The sequence below is a fragment of the Galeopterus variegatus genome, unplaced genomic scaffold (assembly GCF_000696425.1).
Source record: "Galeopterus variegatus unplaced genomic scaffold, G_variegatus-3.0.2 Scaffold461, whole genome shotgun sequence".
Classification (NCBI taxonomy): domain Eukaryota; kingdom Metazoa; phylum Chordata; class Mammalia; order Dermoptera; family Cynocephalidae; genus Galeopterus; species Galeopterus variegatus.
The window spans coordinates 37065-51764 of NW_007726572.1; the positions used below are offsets into that span (position 1 = coordinate 37065).

Genomic DNA, 14700 nt, shown 5'->3' on the forward strand with positions numbered 1-14700 from the left:
ACACTTGGTAGGAGATAGATCAAACCTTGTAGTCTGGGTGACTCAGAAAGGTTTTGTTTTCGTTCATCTCTTAGTTTACTTAACAGAAAACATTTTTGTATTATTGTTGTGTTTTTTAGCCTTCCTTTTTAATCCAGAAAATTTCTCCTACATGGCTTTACTGTAGAGGATTCTGTCCCCTTCTGCACCTGCATCTTATCTGTTCAGAGTTCCTTTTGCTCCTGGAATTTTTATTTTTATTTATTTAATTTTTTTTTAAAGGTGACCGTTAGGGGCTGACCCGGTGGCGCACTGTAGCAGTGTGCCACTTGGGAAGTGCGGTGGCGCTCCCACTGAGGGTTCGGATCCCACATACAGACCTGCCGCTCACTGGCTGAGCAAGGTGCGGGAGCAACACCGAGGGTTGCGATCCCGTTGCCGGTCCTGGTCCGGTACGGGCGCGACACTGAGGGTTGTGATCCGTTGCCGGTCACGAAAAAAGACAAAAAGGAAAAAATAAATAAATAAATAAAATAAAGGTGACCGTTAAGGGGATCTTAACCCTTGACTTGGTGTTGTCAGCACCACACTCTCCCAAGTGAGCCAACCGGCCATCCCAATATAGAGATCTGAACACATGGCCTTGGTGTTATCAGCACTGCACTCTCCCAAGTGAGCTACGGGCTGGCCCTTGCTCCTGGAATTTTTAGATAGGAAGGCCCATAGTTTCAGAACTGAAAGATCCAAAGTAAATCTAGGACTTGAACATGTACAGGATGTCTCCAAAGTCTTAGTGCAGTCTTAAGCTTTGAGAACTCAGATATGTAAATACTACAGACTTACAAACATTATTTGAAAATTTAATCATTTAAATTTATTTTACGTATATTTATTTTTGTGAACTTCGAGATACAAGTTTATCTATTTAATAGACAAATAAAAATTATATATGCTTATAGTGTATAACATGTTGTTTTGAAATACATATTCCTTGTGAAATGTCTACATTGAGCTAATTAACATACGCATTACCTCACACACGTCACTTTTTGTGGTGAGAATGCTTAACATCTATTCTCTCAGCAATTTTCAACGATACAATACATTGTTATTAAATATAGTCACCATGTTGTACAGAAATATAAATTTTTAATGTTAAATTTTATTTACCATCTTAAATCAGAGGAACTGGAAAAAATAACATTAAAATTTATGATTCAAAATTTACAAAGCTAATTATGTAGAAAAGAAACATAAATATCTCCAATGATCTTTTTTAAGTTTTTAGTATTTATATTTCTGGAATTATGAAAGCTTAAAACTGCACTGAGACTTTTGAGACATCCTGTCTATAGAAAACAGTAGACTTTTTTCAAACAGCATATGAAGTGTTTGATAGTCTGCTTTTTTTTCAGTAGGGAAAGCAACTTGGCCTGGCAGAAAAAGCCTTAGACTTTGGACTGATGCCAGAACTGGGTTTGAATCCAGTTTAGCTACTTCCAGCTGAGTGATTCTGAGGGCGTGACTTAACTTTGTTGAACATGAATTATTCATCTGTAAAATAGAGCTAAATAACACCCTGTTCTTTATGATTGTCTTGAGAATTATAAATAATTTATGTGAGTGCCTGTCTCCTCATAGTTGACCCCTACCCACCCCCTCAATGGTTTTACTGAGCGATAGTCTTCTTTGTGCCAAATACAGGCTGAAGTTTTGCAGAAAGTTTCTCTGTCTGCCAATGAGCCTCTGCATCTTGATCCCCATAGATACAACCTGAGGCTCAAATAACAGCTAAATAATGTCTCCGAAGTTATGTAGCCAGCAAGGGGTAGAGCTCCATGTCCATCTGACTTTAGAAGCCCAGCCCTCTCTAATATACAACTACCCCAGAATTTTAGGATTCAGGGCCTCTCACAGTCTGCTACCCCTGTGTCCCCAGATGGTGAGATAGAAGCCTAAGGCCAATGCTTCAGGAAACATTGTGGAGGAAGCAAAAGGCAGGGCGATACTGGGGCCCAGGTAAGGGGACCACAGATAGGTTGTCAGAGAAGCATCCAGGATGCTGTCTCTGAGTGTCCTTGACAAGAGGATTCAGCTTTTCAGGCAGGTGGCCTTGCTGGCATCCCCAAAGGCTACACAGGTGTGTGAGCACGGATGAGCCATTTGTGCCTCTGTGTATGGGACCGGAGCATACAGAAGAGATGTCAATACCCCTGCTGCGTAGGCGTGGCCCAGTTGTTAGAAGTCCTGAGTTATATCTTCAGTTCTTTCTCTACCTTTCTGAGGCTTCAGGTCATTTACCTGTACTTTTTCTCAGGTTTTCCAAGTACCAAATAACTTTCTCCATTTTTTAAAAAGTACTTGCCCATGGTAATCTCATTTTCTTGCCTCAGAGGAAAAACTGCTACTGAAGCTGCTGACGACATCATCAGTAACCACCTCCCAAAGCTGAAGGCGCTTTGCAGACACGGGGAGATCCACGTGGACAATATAGATGTGTTCTGTGAGGAGGGCGTCTTTGATCTCGATTCCACCAGAAGGATTCTTCAAAGTGGAAAAGAGATGGGGTTACGGATTAACTTCCATGGGGATGAACTCCACCCAATGAAGGCTGCTGAGGTAGGGCTGACTTTGGCTTTTCCTTGGTCAACGCTCATTCTTGGCCACGCATGCTATGGAAAACTTAACTAGTTTGTTCATAGTTAGGCGTAGCCTTCTGAAAAGGGGAAATCTGCTTTCACAGTGAGCACATTGGTCTGGTTGAGTCTTGGAAACCCTGACCACTATTAGAAACTTACATTTTTGCTGACCATTTGCTTTTGTTATCATCTGCTGGTAATATTAGTAGAAAAAGATGTCTGTCTGTGGTTTCATTTACTAAATCCACAAAATATTTTAGTTGGCACACAAAGCCACATTAGCATAGTGTATGAATTTCACACACACTAACATAGTACATTAATTTCACATGTAGCTTCTAGGATCTTTCTGTGGCAGCGTCCAGACCAGTTTTGGTGGAACACATCATTACTAGCCATGGGATGATTTTCAAATCTGTATTTCTTGCCCAGATTCATTTATTCATCCTTTCAACAAATGTTTGAGTGTCTGTTATGTACCAGGCACTGTTCCAGGTGTTGAAAATTCAGCAGTGAATAAGACAAAGTCTCTGCAGTCGTGAGTCTAGAAGTCTGTCCTCAAAGCCCTGGAGCTAAATAAACAACTGCCCTTGGGGCATACATACAGATGCCGATACCCCATGTGCATCTCACCCACAACATGTCCAACTTGAGGGCTGGCTGGTTAGCTCAGTTGGTTAGTGCACAGCCTTGTAACACCAAGGTGAAGGGTTTAGATACTCGTACCAGCCAGTCACCAAAAAAAAAAAAAGAAAGTGAAAAAAACAGCTTGATCTCTTAATGTCACTTCTAAATTTTGTCCTGTGTTTCCTGCCCCAGTGAATGACATCATCCACCTCACCTGTCTGTTGCCTAAGTCAAGAACTTGAACATCGTTTTGACTCCCCTCTCCCCCTCACCTACCACATTTTGACCAACCACCACGTCCTCTTCCACTTCTCTCACCTCACTGCCTGGTTCAACCACCGTCAGCTCTCACCTGGACTCCTGCAACAGCTGTTCTTCTTGCCTCCAGTCTTGCCTCCACTTCAATCCCTTCCTTTAATCCGTTCCCTCAGTGCATCATATCCTTCCCCTCCATTGCTTAAAACCACTTAAAGGCTTAGCATTCCTCTTAGGAAAGAGTCCAGACTCCATCCATGGCTTACCAGGATCCAGCCCTTGCTTATCACGCCATCTCCCCCCACCCTTGTTCCTCTCCTCCAGCCTCTCTACCATGAAACAGCCACAGTAAAATATTGTCAACACCCCATCCCTTTGTGATGCTCTTTCTCTAATCTGATCTCCCCTTTTTCTGGCTAATTCTAGTTCCCTTCCATATTTCGTCTTAGCTATCTGGGACTCCTTACCAAACCTCTCCAACAGTGGGTTATGGCCTCTCCCTGCACTTGACCCCACTGGGTTACAGTCGCCTCCTCTACTGGGCTAGAAACACACTGAGGATTGCGCCCCCGCCTTGCATAGCCCTACCCGTAGAGGTTAGCACAATGCCTGGAGGACAGATGGCCTGTAGTATTTGTTGAATGTTTGTTGAATGAATGTAAAGTGGGTGGTCAACAAGATACTTTTGGTAGTAGAGAGAAACTGGTGGATTAAATCAAGAGAATGAGCAAATCAAGTTTGGAACAGTGAGGGTGATCCCAAGGTCAGGAAGAAACTCGCTCTGGGAACATAATCTATGCTGTGGAGCCCCAGACTCTCCAGAGCCCCGATCCAAAATACTCTTGGACATGAGCGAGCTGCTGATGAAGGGATTGGCTCTTCCCTGCCCTGGTTTTGGGCATTGCAACCTCCATGGGCCATAGAGTGTCACCAAATATCAGTCTGCTTTCCTTTCCTTGGAATGCCTATCATGTCACCTTTCAGCCTGGGGCACTTGGTGTGCGTGTGTCTGAAAGTTCGTCCAGTTAGGGACAAAGAAGATGATGAGACTAGGCTGAGAAGAGATCCGCTTTAACGCAGTGCTTCTGTGATCACGGCAGTCCTTTTCTTCGTTTTCTTCTAACAAACTAGCTCGAACTTTTCATCTGGAAAAATATCAACTTCAAGCTGATATTCTCAAATTATACATATGATTCCACATGTTTAAAGTTTATTCTCTTATCTGATCTGTTTTCACTGAGTACAATGACATTCCAAAATATCTTTCTTGATTGCATTTTGGTTAGGATATAATATAATGAGGTTTTATGACCCATATTACTCAAAGTTGTGTTCTGATCCATAAGATTCATAAAATTACCCATTTGGTGGCTTGTGCTTATAAGAGGCAGTTGACAAGAAATCTTAATGAAAGAGAGCTGTTTCTTTTGGTAGGAAAAACCATTTGATGTTACTTTATTGATTTTTTGTGCCGTTGGTCAAATCTTTCCCTGTCTGTCCATTCTGCTTAGCTTGGGGCAGAACTGGGAGCCCAGGCAATCAGCCACCTGGAGGAAGTGAGTGACAAAGGCATTGCTGCCATGGCCATGGCCAGGTGCTCTGCTGTCCTTCTGCCCACCACGGCCTACATGCTGAGGTAAGGTCCTTTCTCCCCGCCCCCAACACAAGGGCTGTAAGGGCAAGCTGTGAAGACACAGACTGCCGAGGTGCCTAAACATTACTTCATGACCCTTGCAAATCTCTTAAAAGTGCAGATGAAGGAAACTTAGCTCATGAAGATGCCAACTCTGGACTGATGTACATAAATGAGCTACCCCGAGGAAGGAGCTTAGAACTAAATTGCCTTTGAGTGGTGGGGTTATTAAGGAAGGCTGAGCCTTCTTTTTCTTTTTTTCCCAGATTTGGGAATTTTTCAGTTAAAAAAATCCATATGCATGACTTTTATAAGTAGAAAATAGTGAAGTAGGCTCTATACTTTTAAAAATATGCATAAGGGCCGGCCCGTGGCTCACTTGGGAGAGTGTGGTGCTGACAACACCAAGTCAAGGGTTAAGATCCCCTTACCGGTCATCTTTTTAAGAGAATAAATAAATAAAAATAAAAACATGCATAAGATGTGAGGGATATTTAGCAGTTCTCAGAATCTGAATGAGCCATTTTCTAAGAGGAGGCTAGTGGGTACTGTAATTGTGTACCAGGCTCCTCATAAATCCTGGGGGTAGGAGGAAAGAGGAGACATACGAGGGTACTTCAAAAACTACGTGGAAAAATGTAACTAGAAGATAATAGGAATCCTTCCATGACTTTTCAAAGTACCTTGTATAAGCATGCTTTATAAAGTCTTCCCAGAGATTTTGCTGGGTGCCTGCTACGAATTGAATAACTTGGTCCATCTTTATAACTGTTGTTGCTCTAATTCTACCAAATATGGGATCTGAGGTCTTCTACTCTTTTCTTCGTACCACTTACACGACAGCTGCCGAGTCTGTGGTCTGGAAGGTCATCATTCAAGAGGCAGTTTATTTTCTCTTAGGACTGTGTGCTTTCTGTGCTCTAATTCTACCAAATATGGGATCTGAGGTCTTCTACTCTTTTCTTCGTACCACTTACACGTCAGCTGCCGAGTCTGTGGTCTGGAAGGTCATCATTCAAGAGGCAGTTTATTTTCTCTTAGGACTGTGTGCTTTCTGTGTGATCAGGATACATGGCCTTCTGGGGAGGGTGATTGGATTCTGCAGTTATAGCTTTAGGACAGTGGTTCCCAATCCCAGGGTGATTTTGTTCCCCAGGGGACATTTGACAATGTCTGGAGACATTTCTAGCTGTCACACCTAGGGGATGCTATGGCACCTAGTGGGTAGAGACCAGGGATGCTGCTAAACATTCCACAATACACAGAACAGCCCCACACAACAGTTATCCATCCCCAGACATGAACTGTGCTGAGGCCGAAAAGGCCAGGCTTTGAGTAACTTTTAGAAGGGAGAAGAAAGGAATATTACAGTACTTTTCCCAAATTTGTTATGATTTTATATACACGTATGATATTACACACTTTTACTATTATTACTCTTCTCTTAAATAAACACAATGTAGACTACAGTCAGGAAATGTCAGTAACTTTTCCCTGTATGACCGACTTTTCTTACAAATCTCAATAGTTATCAATGTCGAGCAATATTTAATTTGGTTAATTTTCCACCACCCAAGGAATAAGTTTTTACAGAAAAACAAGCAAAAAACTCTTCCATTAACTTGCCTTGAATCTCTTAACATGGAACAAAAATCTGAGACTTTGTGGTCCTGAAGGGCAGGTCAGCATTAAAAGTCTGAACTTTGTTCCTATGCCAGTGGTGGCTGTCATCTGCCATCACCACAGATAGGTTTAGTGTCCCATTTGGATGACAAGAGTGGTCAAAGAAAAAGCCACAGTCTCTTCCCTGGCTTCTCTGGGCCAACATTTTTCTGATCTGTCCATTAGGACAGAACTGCAAGGCCCCCTGATGTATCCTGAACTCTCTCTTGGCTCTCATTTCTAGAATAACCATTGCCTTACACCACCTAAGGGCTTCCTTTAATCATGTATTTTATGTATACTTGCATATAATATTTAAATTCAGGAAATATTCACCTTAGTTTTTATGGAGTTTCCTTAATACTTACACGGCCTCTTTTTTTTTTTAACCTCTAAGTAGTTCTGGAAGGGGAGGGGAGGCCATCAGAATGACCTGCAGGGAAATTGGAAGCTGTACCCTTTCCTCATTCTATCTCTGCTTCTCCCTTCCTCTCACACATTGTAATAGTTGGGAAACATTTTAAGTGGTCCTGCAAATTGTCGATCATAGACTGGGAATGCTTCAGAGCAAGAATCATCTCTGCACCCCTCATAATTTAGTAGTCGACCCATCCACATGCGTATTGCAGCCTACTGGTTGCCAGGTGCTGTTCTGAGCACTGGGGCTGCAGCAACAGATAAAACAATGAAGTCCTTGTCCGCATGGAGCTCACAGTCTAATGGAGGGAGACAGTGTGCAGACAAATAAGTGAAGGTATAAAATGTCAGGTGGTGCTAAGTGCTATGAAGAAGCCATCAATGTAAATCAAGAGAGTAGACGGCATTTGGGTGCAGGGTGCTGTGTTTTTTCTGGTGAGGGGGTGTTTGAGCAGAGACCTAGAGGAAGTGAGGGAGTGAGCCACACTAGGGGAAGAAGTGAGGATGTCTAGAGGAGTGTCTGCACAGACGGATGGCATGTGCAGTGCTTGAAACACACTGGCTGTGTTTGAGGAACAGCAAGAATCAGGCCAGAGAGGCCTGAGCAAGGAAAAGCACAGGAGATGAGATCAGAAGGAGGAGCAGATTTTGTATGGCTTTGAGTTGATGGCGTGGACTGGAAGCCCATGAGAAGCCATTGCGGCATTTTTTAACAGCATGATGACGTGATCTGACTTATTTTTCTAAAAACTCCCTCTGGCTGCTATATAGAGAATAAGTATGGGGTGGGGGGTTGTCTTAGTCTGTTCTGTGCTGCTATAATAGAGTACCTGAGACTGGGTAATTTATAAAAAAACAGAGATTTATTTCTCATGGTCCCAGAGGCTGGAAGTCCAATATCAAGGTGCTGGCATCTGGTGAGGGCCTTCTTGCTGCATCATCTCATGGCAGAAGGCAGAAGGGCAAGAGAGCAAGAAGGGGGAGGAGGAAGAGAGAAAGGGAGGAAGGGAGGAAAGAGGCGAAACTCATCCTTTTTTCAGGAACCCACTCCTGTGCTAACGAACCCACTCCCACGATAACAGCATTAATCCATTCATGAGGGCAGAGCCCTCAGGACCTAATCACCTCTTAAAGGTTCCACCTCTGAACACTGTTGCACTGGGGATTAAGTTTCCAGCACATGAACTTTGGGGGACACATTCAAACTGTAGCAGTGAGGGTGGAAGCAGGGTAACCAGTTAGGATGGTCTTGCAAATATCCCAGCAAGAGATGATGGTGACTTGCATCTATGGTGGTAGCAGGGGGAATAAAAATTATCTGGATTCTGGATGTAGTCTGTATTAGTCCATTTCTGTTGCTTATAACAAAATATCTGGAACTGGGTAATTTGTAAAGAAACAATATTTCTTGCTTACAGTTTCCAAGGCTGAGAAGCCCAAAGTCCAGGAAACATGTCTGGTGAAGGCCTTGTTGATGGTGACAGTGATGCAGGGTCTCACACGGCAGAATGGCAGAGCAGAGAGACAGAGGCTCACACGTGCTCTCCTTTTGAAGCCCTCAGAACCACACCTATGACCACCATTATTAATCCATGCACTAGGGCATGATCCTACAGTCTAACCATCTCTTCAAGGCCCCACCTTTCAATTACTACAATAGGATTTCCCACTCTCAACAGTTATGGTGGGAATTAAGCTTCAGCGAGTTTGGGGGGACACTCAATCTACAGCATAGTCTTAAGGTGGAGCCGAGACCATCTCTTCAAGGCCCCACCTTTCAATTACTACAATAGGATTTCCCACTCTCAACAGTTACGGTGGGAATTAAGCTTCAGCGAGTTTGGGGGGACACTCAATCTACAGCATAGTCTTAAGGTGGAGCCGACAAGATTTTCTGATGGATTGGATATAGACCATGACAGAAAAAGAGCAGTAGAGGATGACTTTAAGGTTTTAGTGCCTGGTACACAGTACACACTACTTGGGTGCTTTTTGAATAAATGGCTGAATTAATGACCCAGCAAGTTTTATTAAGCACTGTATGTAAGATACTATACTCCTTCCATTGAAACTACAAAGAAGTCCCTGTATTTTGGGGATGAAATAAAACATGAATGCAATGAAAGCATAATAATAAAAAAATTGAAGAATTTTTTCACCAAACTTTTACTGAGCAGCTATTATGCCAGGCACTGTACTGGAGCTGGGATGCAGTGGTGAGTAAGACAGACATGGCCCTGCCTTCAGGAACTTGCAGTCTAAGTGCATGAAGTGTGACACATGAGTAGACAGTAAGAACTGTAGAAGTTCTGAAAAGGGCTGTCTCTTCTGGCTGGGTGACACGGATAGGTGAGGTGTGAGCTGGGGCTGGTAGTACAAATGCTTTTCAGGGAGAGGTGGATATTCTAAGCAAGGAGAATGGCAAACTCAGAAATGTTCAAAGAGAAAACCCCAGTGCTTAGGGTGCAGTGTTGGGTAGGGCAGTGATAAGAAATCAGACCCTGAAGAAGGTTGTGCTCAGTTTGCAGAGGCCCTCGAATGCCACACTTAGGTAGACTTCATTTAAAACATGAATGAGACCCATGTAGTTGGAGCATAGCTATAAACTTATTCTATTCTTTGCCACATTCAGTACACTTGTAGGATATAATAGTATTATTCATTCATTCATTCAAGCAAAAATATTAATTACCCAGAAACAGGGCTAGGCCCTAGGAAAAATAAATTATAATAAAAAGAAATGGTCCTTTCCATGATCCTTAGCCTCTGCTGGGCTTCCCAGCAGTAGAAGCAGATGCTGTAGTCTAAACACCTAACAGCTGGCTTAGCCAGGGCACTGACCAATCAAATGGATATATGGCCAGAGGTAGAAGGGGATGTCAAGGGAGGGGCCAGGGTTACGCTCTGGATGGAACAACCAGCAGACAGTGCTGCTCCATAATGTATCGGTCTGGTCGTTATCACGAAACAATAGCTGTCTAGCATTACCAGGGCTAAATGCAGGAGTAGAGTGCTATGGAGGCCAGAGGAAGTGGTGGCCAATAGCGGTGGCTGGGAAGCCTTCCCAGAGGAGGTAACTGACAAAGATTCTCACCTTGATCAAACTCTAGACAGGGTCCTCTGAGCCCTCTTCTAGATTAAGCCTCAACTTTGGGCTATAAAAGCTGCAGACTGTTAGCACAAACAGTTTCATCCCTTCCCCATCCCATCTCCATCTCCATCACTGAGAGACTGTGGCAAACACTAGCATAGTTTCTAACTGCTCAAAGCTGCATCTCTAGGAGGCCCCCCAACCCCTTACAGTGCCTGCCTGAGAAAGCTCAACACTGCCAGGGGAATTTACTGTTTGTTCCAGCCCAAAACCTGTTGATAGGCAGATAGGACCCTGAACCCCCTCTTAGAGTAGTTGCTTTAAAAAGCTTGCAATGATAAGCCTGCCCCTTTGAAATGTCAATCTTCTTCCACCTGAAACTGTCTTCTCAAGACAAGATGAGAACCATCTCTTTGAAAGGCAGATATTCAACAAGAGGCCTCTGGCTCCTATTCCCAGCCTGGGGCTTCCTGCATGAACTTACTCCGCTGCCTCCTGTCATAAGATAGGAGTAGTTTGTTTCTCCTCCGGACAAGTGCCAGTTAACAAACCTGGATCACATTGACCACCCCTCTTCTGCTTTTTGGGAATTTCTACCTCCCTGACTCTGCTTGAGCCCGCCTACCTCATTTTCTCTCCCTACTTCCTTATTCTGCCTTTAAAATGCCCATTTTCTGCTGTACATAGTGAAGTTCAGTTCAGTTCACGCCGGACCCTTTTCCCTATTGCAATAGTTAGTGCTGAATTAAATCTGTCCTCATCACTTTAACTAGTTTCTGGTATTGTTTATCTTTGACATAACTTTTGAGTTATGTCCTAAATTACAAAGACTATTTCACCAAGGAGGTAAGGGAGATGCCTATTCCAGGAAGAAAAACGGAATTTTACACATTAGATTCTTGGGCCTTCAAGATTTTAAAGAGCCTAAAAAAATGTTTGAAACCTAAACCTAAAAAAAAAGGGGGGGGGGGAGATGAATAGAAAACCGCAAAATGGAAATTATCTGGTATTGTTTATCTTTGACATAACTTTTGAGTTATGTCCTAAATTACAAAGACTATTTCACCAAGGAGGTAAGGGAGATGCCTATTCCAGGAAGAAAAACGGAATTTTACACATTAGATTCTTGGGCCTTCAAGATTTTAAAGAGCCTAAAAAAATGTTTGAAACCTAAACCTAAAAAAAAAGGGGGGGGGGGAGATGAATAGAAAACTGCAAAATGGAAATTAGTAAAAATAGTTTTATTCTTTTTTTTGTTTGTTTAAAGATGACCGGTAAGGGGATCTTAACTTGGTGTTGTCAGCACCACGCTCTCCCGAGTGAGCCAACCGGCCATCCCTATATGGGATCCGAACCTGTGGCCTTGGTGTTATCAGCACCACACTCTCCCAAGTGAGCCATGGGCTGGCACAAAATAGTTTTATTCTAACCTCAATAACTGGTTAATTTGGGAATCACAAAAATGTTTATTAAATTCGAAAACTATTTGTAAATTACATTGTTCTTTTTTAGCAAGAATCTCCGAATATATAAAGATTGTTGAGATAAACAATCATAAATTAAACAAATTGGTCATATTCCGCTAGTTTCAGAAGCAGAATGGTAAAAATCAAGAGTCCTGGAGTTCTACCTAACTCCACCATTAATCACTTACCCTTGAGTTTTTGTTTCTTCTTCCAGAACATGAAAGCGTTAGACGTCTCAAGTTCTCTTCCATTCTGAACATGTATTCTGCAAAAGTTCCAACTCTAGAGACTGACATCTTTTCTTCCTCCCCTTAGACTGAAGCAGCCTCGAGCCAGAAAGATGTTGGATGAAGGGGTAATAGTTGCTCTGGGCAGTGATTTCAACCCTAATGCATATTGCTTTTCAATGGTAATTATTTTTTCATGTGAATTTCTGAGCAGGGTATCTACCAGGCATATAAATAATTTTAAAAGATTTCACTCGCTGTTAAAAATGTATAAAAGATCTAAAAATATTTTCCTGTGAAACAAGAAAAAAAGATGTAGACAGTAGTATACTTGGATTTTTCTGCACCACATAAATGCCTCTAGGCATAGAGAGAGGAGAGAAGTTTCTGTTTGCATTATTTTCTGATTCAGTCTTGCGCATTATGGTTTTATAATAATCCACTTTCTCTCTTCAGAGAATAGCATAAACTCAAAGAGGTTTTAATACATAAAGGTGGAAATAAGCTTCATCTCACACAATAAGTGGTTTTGAAAAGTTGTAAATAAATATTAAAAACAATAATAAAGGGGTCTTTTCCAAAACACAAGAACCTTTATGTGTAAATTAAGATTTTTCCCATAGCAAGTTAGCCAATTCCACCTATACATTTAACTACCTGTGCTTGTTGTGCTGTGTGGACAAGTGGCCTAAGTAGCAGTTGCCATGTGTTACTTTCTTCAAATGCTTTTTTCTTCCTGCTTTAGCCGATGGTCATGCATCTGGCATGTGTAAACATGAGAATGTCCATGCCTGAGGCCTTGGCCGCTGCCACCATCAATGCAGCTTATGCGCTGGGGAAATCTCACACACATGGATCTTTGGAAGTTGGCAAACGGGGAGATCTCATTATCATCAATGCATCTAGGTGAGTGTTCTCCCAATTAGCTATTTTATTTTATGTCCACTGTAATATGTAGATGAGGATTAAATCCGTTTTCTGCTAATTATTAGTATCAGGTTCTGTCTAGGCTTAGAAATTACCCAATCCCCTCTCTACCTTTTTCTAACTAGAAAGTTTACCTACAGGTCCTAAACTACAGGGGAGACCACGCTTTCAGGTCTCTTCATCTGTCCTACCTCTTTCATAGATTTCCAGGCTCCTGTTCTGTTTACCTGGACTTTGAACTTGTGCCCTTTGGCATGTGTTTTTGTTTTTCTGCTCAGCTTTCAATCTTCTGATTCCTCCCAACTCTAGCTTGTTACCCTGGTTGTGATTTATTTCCTCTCTGATTTCACTGTATCCAAAAAGCCTTAACTTGGTTTTTCCGTTCCTGTTTCTTATTACTCACCCACCGTCTGTTGCCACTTGGGCCTCCAATGAGACCATTTAGGTCTCATTGTTCTAAATCTAAAAGTTGTAAATCCTGTGGCTCTTTGGCCTTCGAGAGGCTCTCACAGCTCTTGGTCCTCATGTTCAACAGAGTAGGGCAGTGCTGAAATTCTCCTCCCCATGGTCAGAAACCATCCTCTTTTGAAAATAATGCTGATGTTACCATCTGTGCGTCACTTAATGAAGCAAATATTTTAAGATCGAGTACTTAAATAATGTTATTAAGCAATGTTTGCTTTATCATAGACCAGTTAGTTATGTACAACACTGTTTTTTAAAAAGCCCAAATATTGTTGACTTCGTGTAAAGAAATGTTTAGAGACTACATTTTATTTTATTTAAAAAAATTTTTTTTAATTTTTAAATTTTTTTTTTAAAAAGATGACCGGTAAGAGGATCTTAACCTTTGACTTGGTGTTGTCAGGAACATGCTCTCCAGTGAGCGAACCGGCCATCCCTATACAGGGATCTGAACCCATGGCCTTGGTGTTTTCAGCACCACACTCTCCCAAGTGAGCCATGGGCCAGCTCTAGAGACTGCATTTTAAATTTAGCATTTATTGATGAAGTGATAATTTTGACCTGTATGCATTAAAGTAATGTTTGATTTCTTTCTAGATGGGAGCATTTGATTTACCAGTTTGGAGGCCATCACGAATTAATTGAATATGTTATAGTTAAAGGAAAAGTTATCTATAAAAAATGATGGATCTGAAAGGAAAGAGAGGCTCTTTGTATGAAATAAATCAATACGGTTATATTAAAAGTTAAAACACCTTAGTAGTTTACCAGAACTATGTCACTTAAACCTAAATATATTTCAATATCTTGTAAATCCACTTGACAAATCCAAGGGATTGATTTCTTTTAATTTCACATGTGTACCTGAACATACAAACAGGTAGACCTATTGTGGTGATAATCTCAAAACATTAAATAATTTCACAAATATTGGTTACAAATATTCTGAGGATTAACGTGATGGGGTAGCACAAAATGCCTTTATGGAGAAAAGCAAACTTGGCTTGAAATTTCCATTTTGTTCCTGCATTTCAAGTTTCAGTTTTTAAACAACATTTAGTGAACATTGGGGGATAGAAGGAAATCCAAGTGATATGCTCCAAATTAGGCTAAAATATAGCCGCCTTTAATAGGCAAATAGTATTTCCTACCCCCTCCCCGCCCCACACACAATTTGTCTTTCTAGATGTTCCTCAAATGAATTCTGGCAGTAAAGCTTCACAACAGAATTCAAGACTCATAATTTTATACAAATACAGGGTTTAGTGGACTTCCTGTTCTGGATGCATTTTGACCAAATCCAATAATGTAA

The 14700-nt window shown here is 41.7% G+C and overlaps 1 protein-coding gene across 1 annotated transcript in view; it reads left to right on the top strand.

The window, feature by feature from the left end:
- AMDHD1 (amidohydrolase domain containing 1) overlaps positions 1-14700 on the top strand; it is a 39105-nt gene extending 24405 nt beyond the window's left edge. Inside the window, exons 6-10 of the mRNA XM_008569063.1 lie at positions 2373-2598; positions 5012-5136; positions 12085-12178; positions 12742-12902; positions 13986-14700. Of these exons, the coding sequence (XP_008567285.1) occupies positions 2373-2598; positions 5012-5136; positions 12085-12178; positions 12742-12902; positions 13986-14073 (694 nt within the window). The 3' untranslated portion in view covers positions 14074-14700. The remainder of the gene's footprint in view (positions 1-2372; positions 2599-5011; positions 5137-12084; positions 12179-12741; positions 12903-13985) is intronic.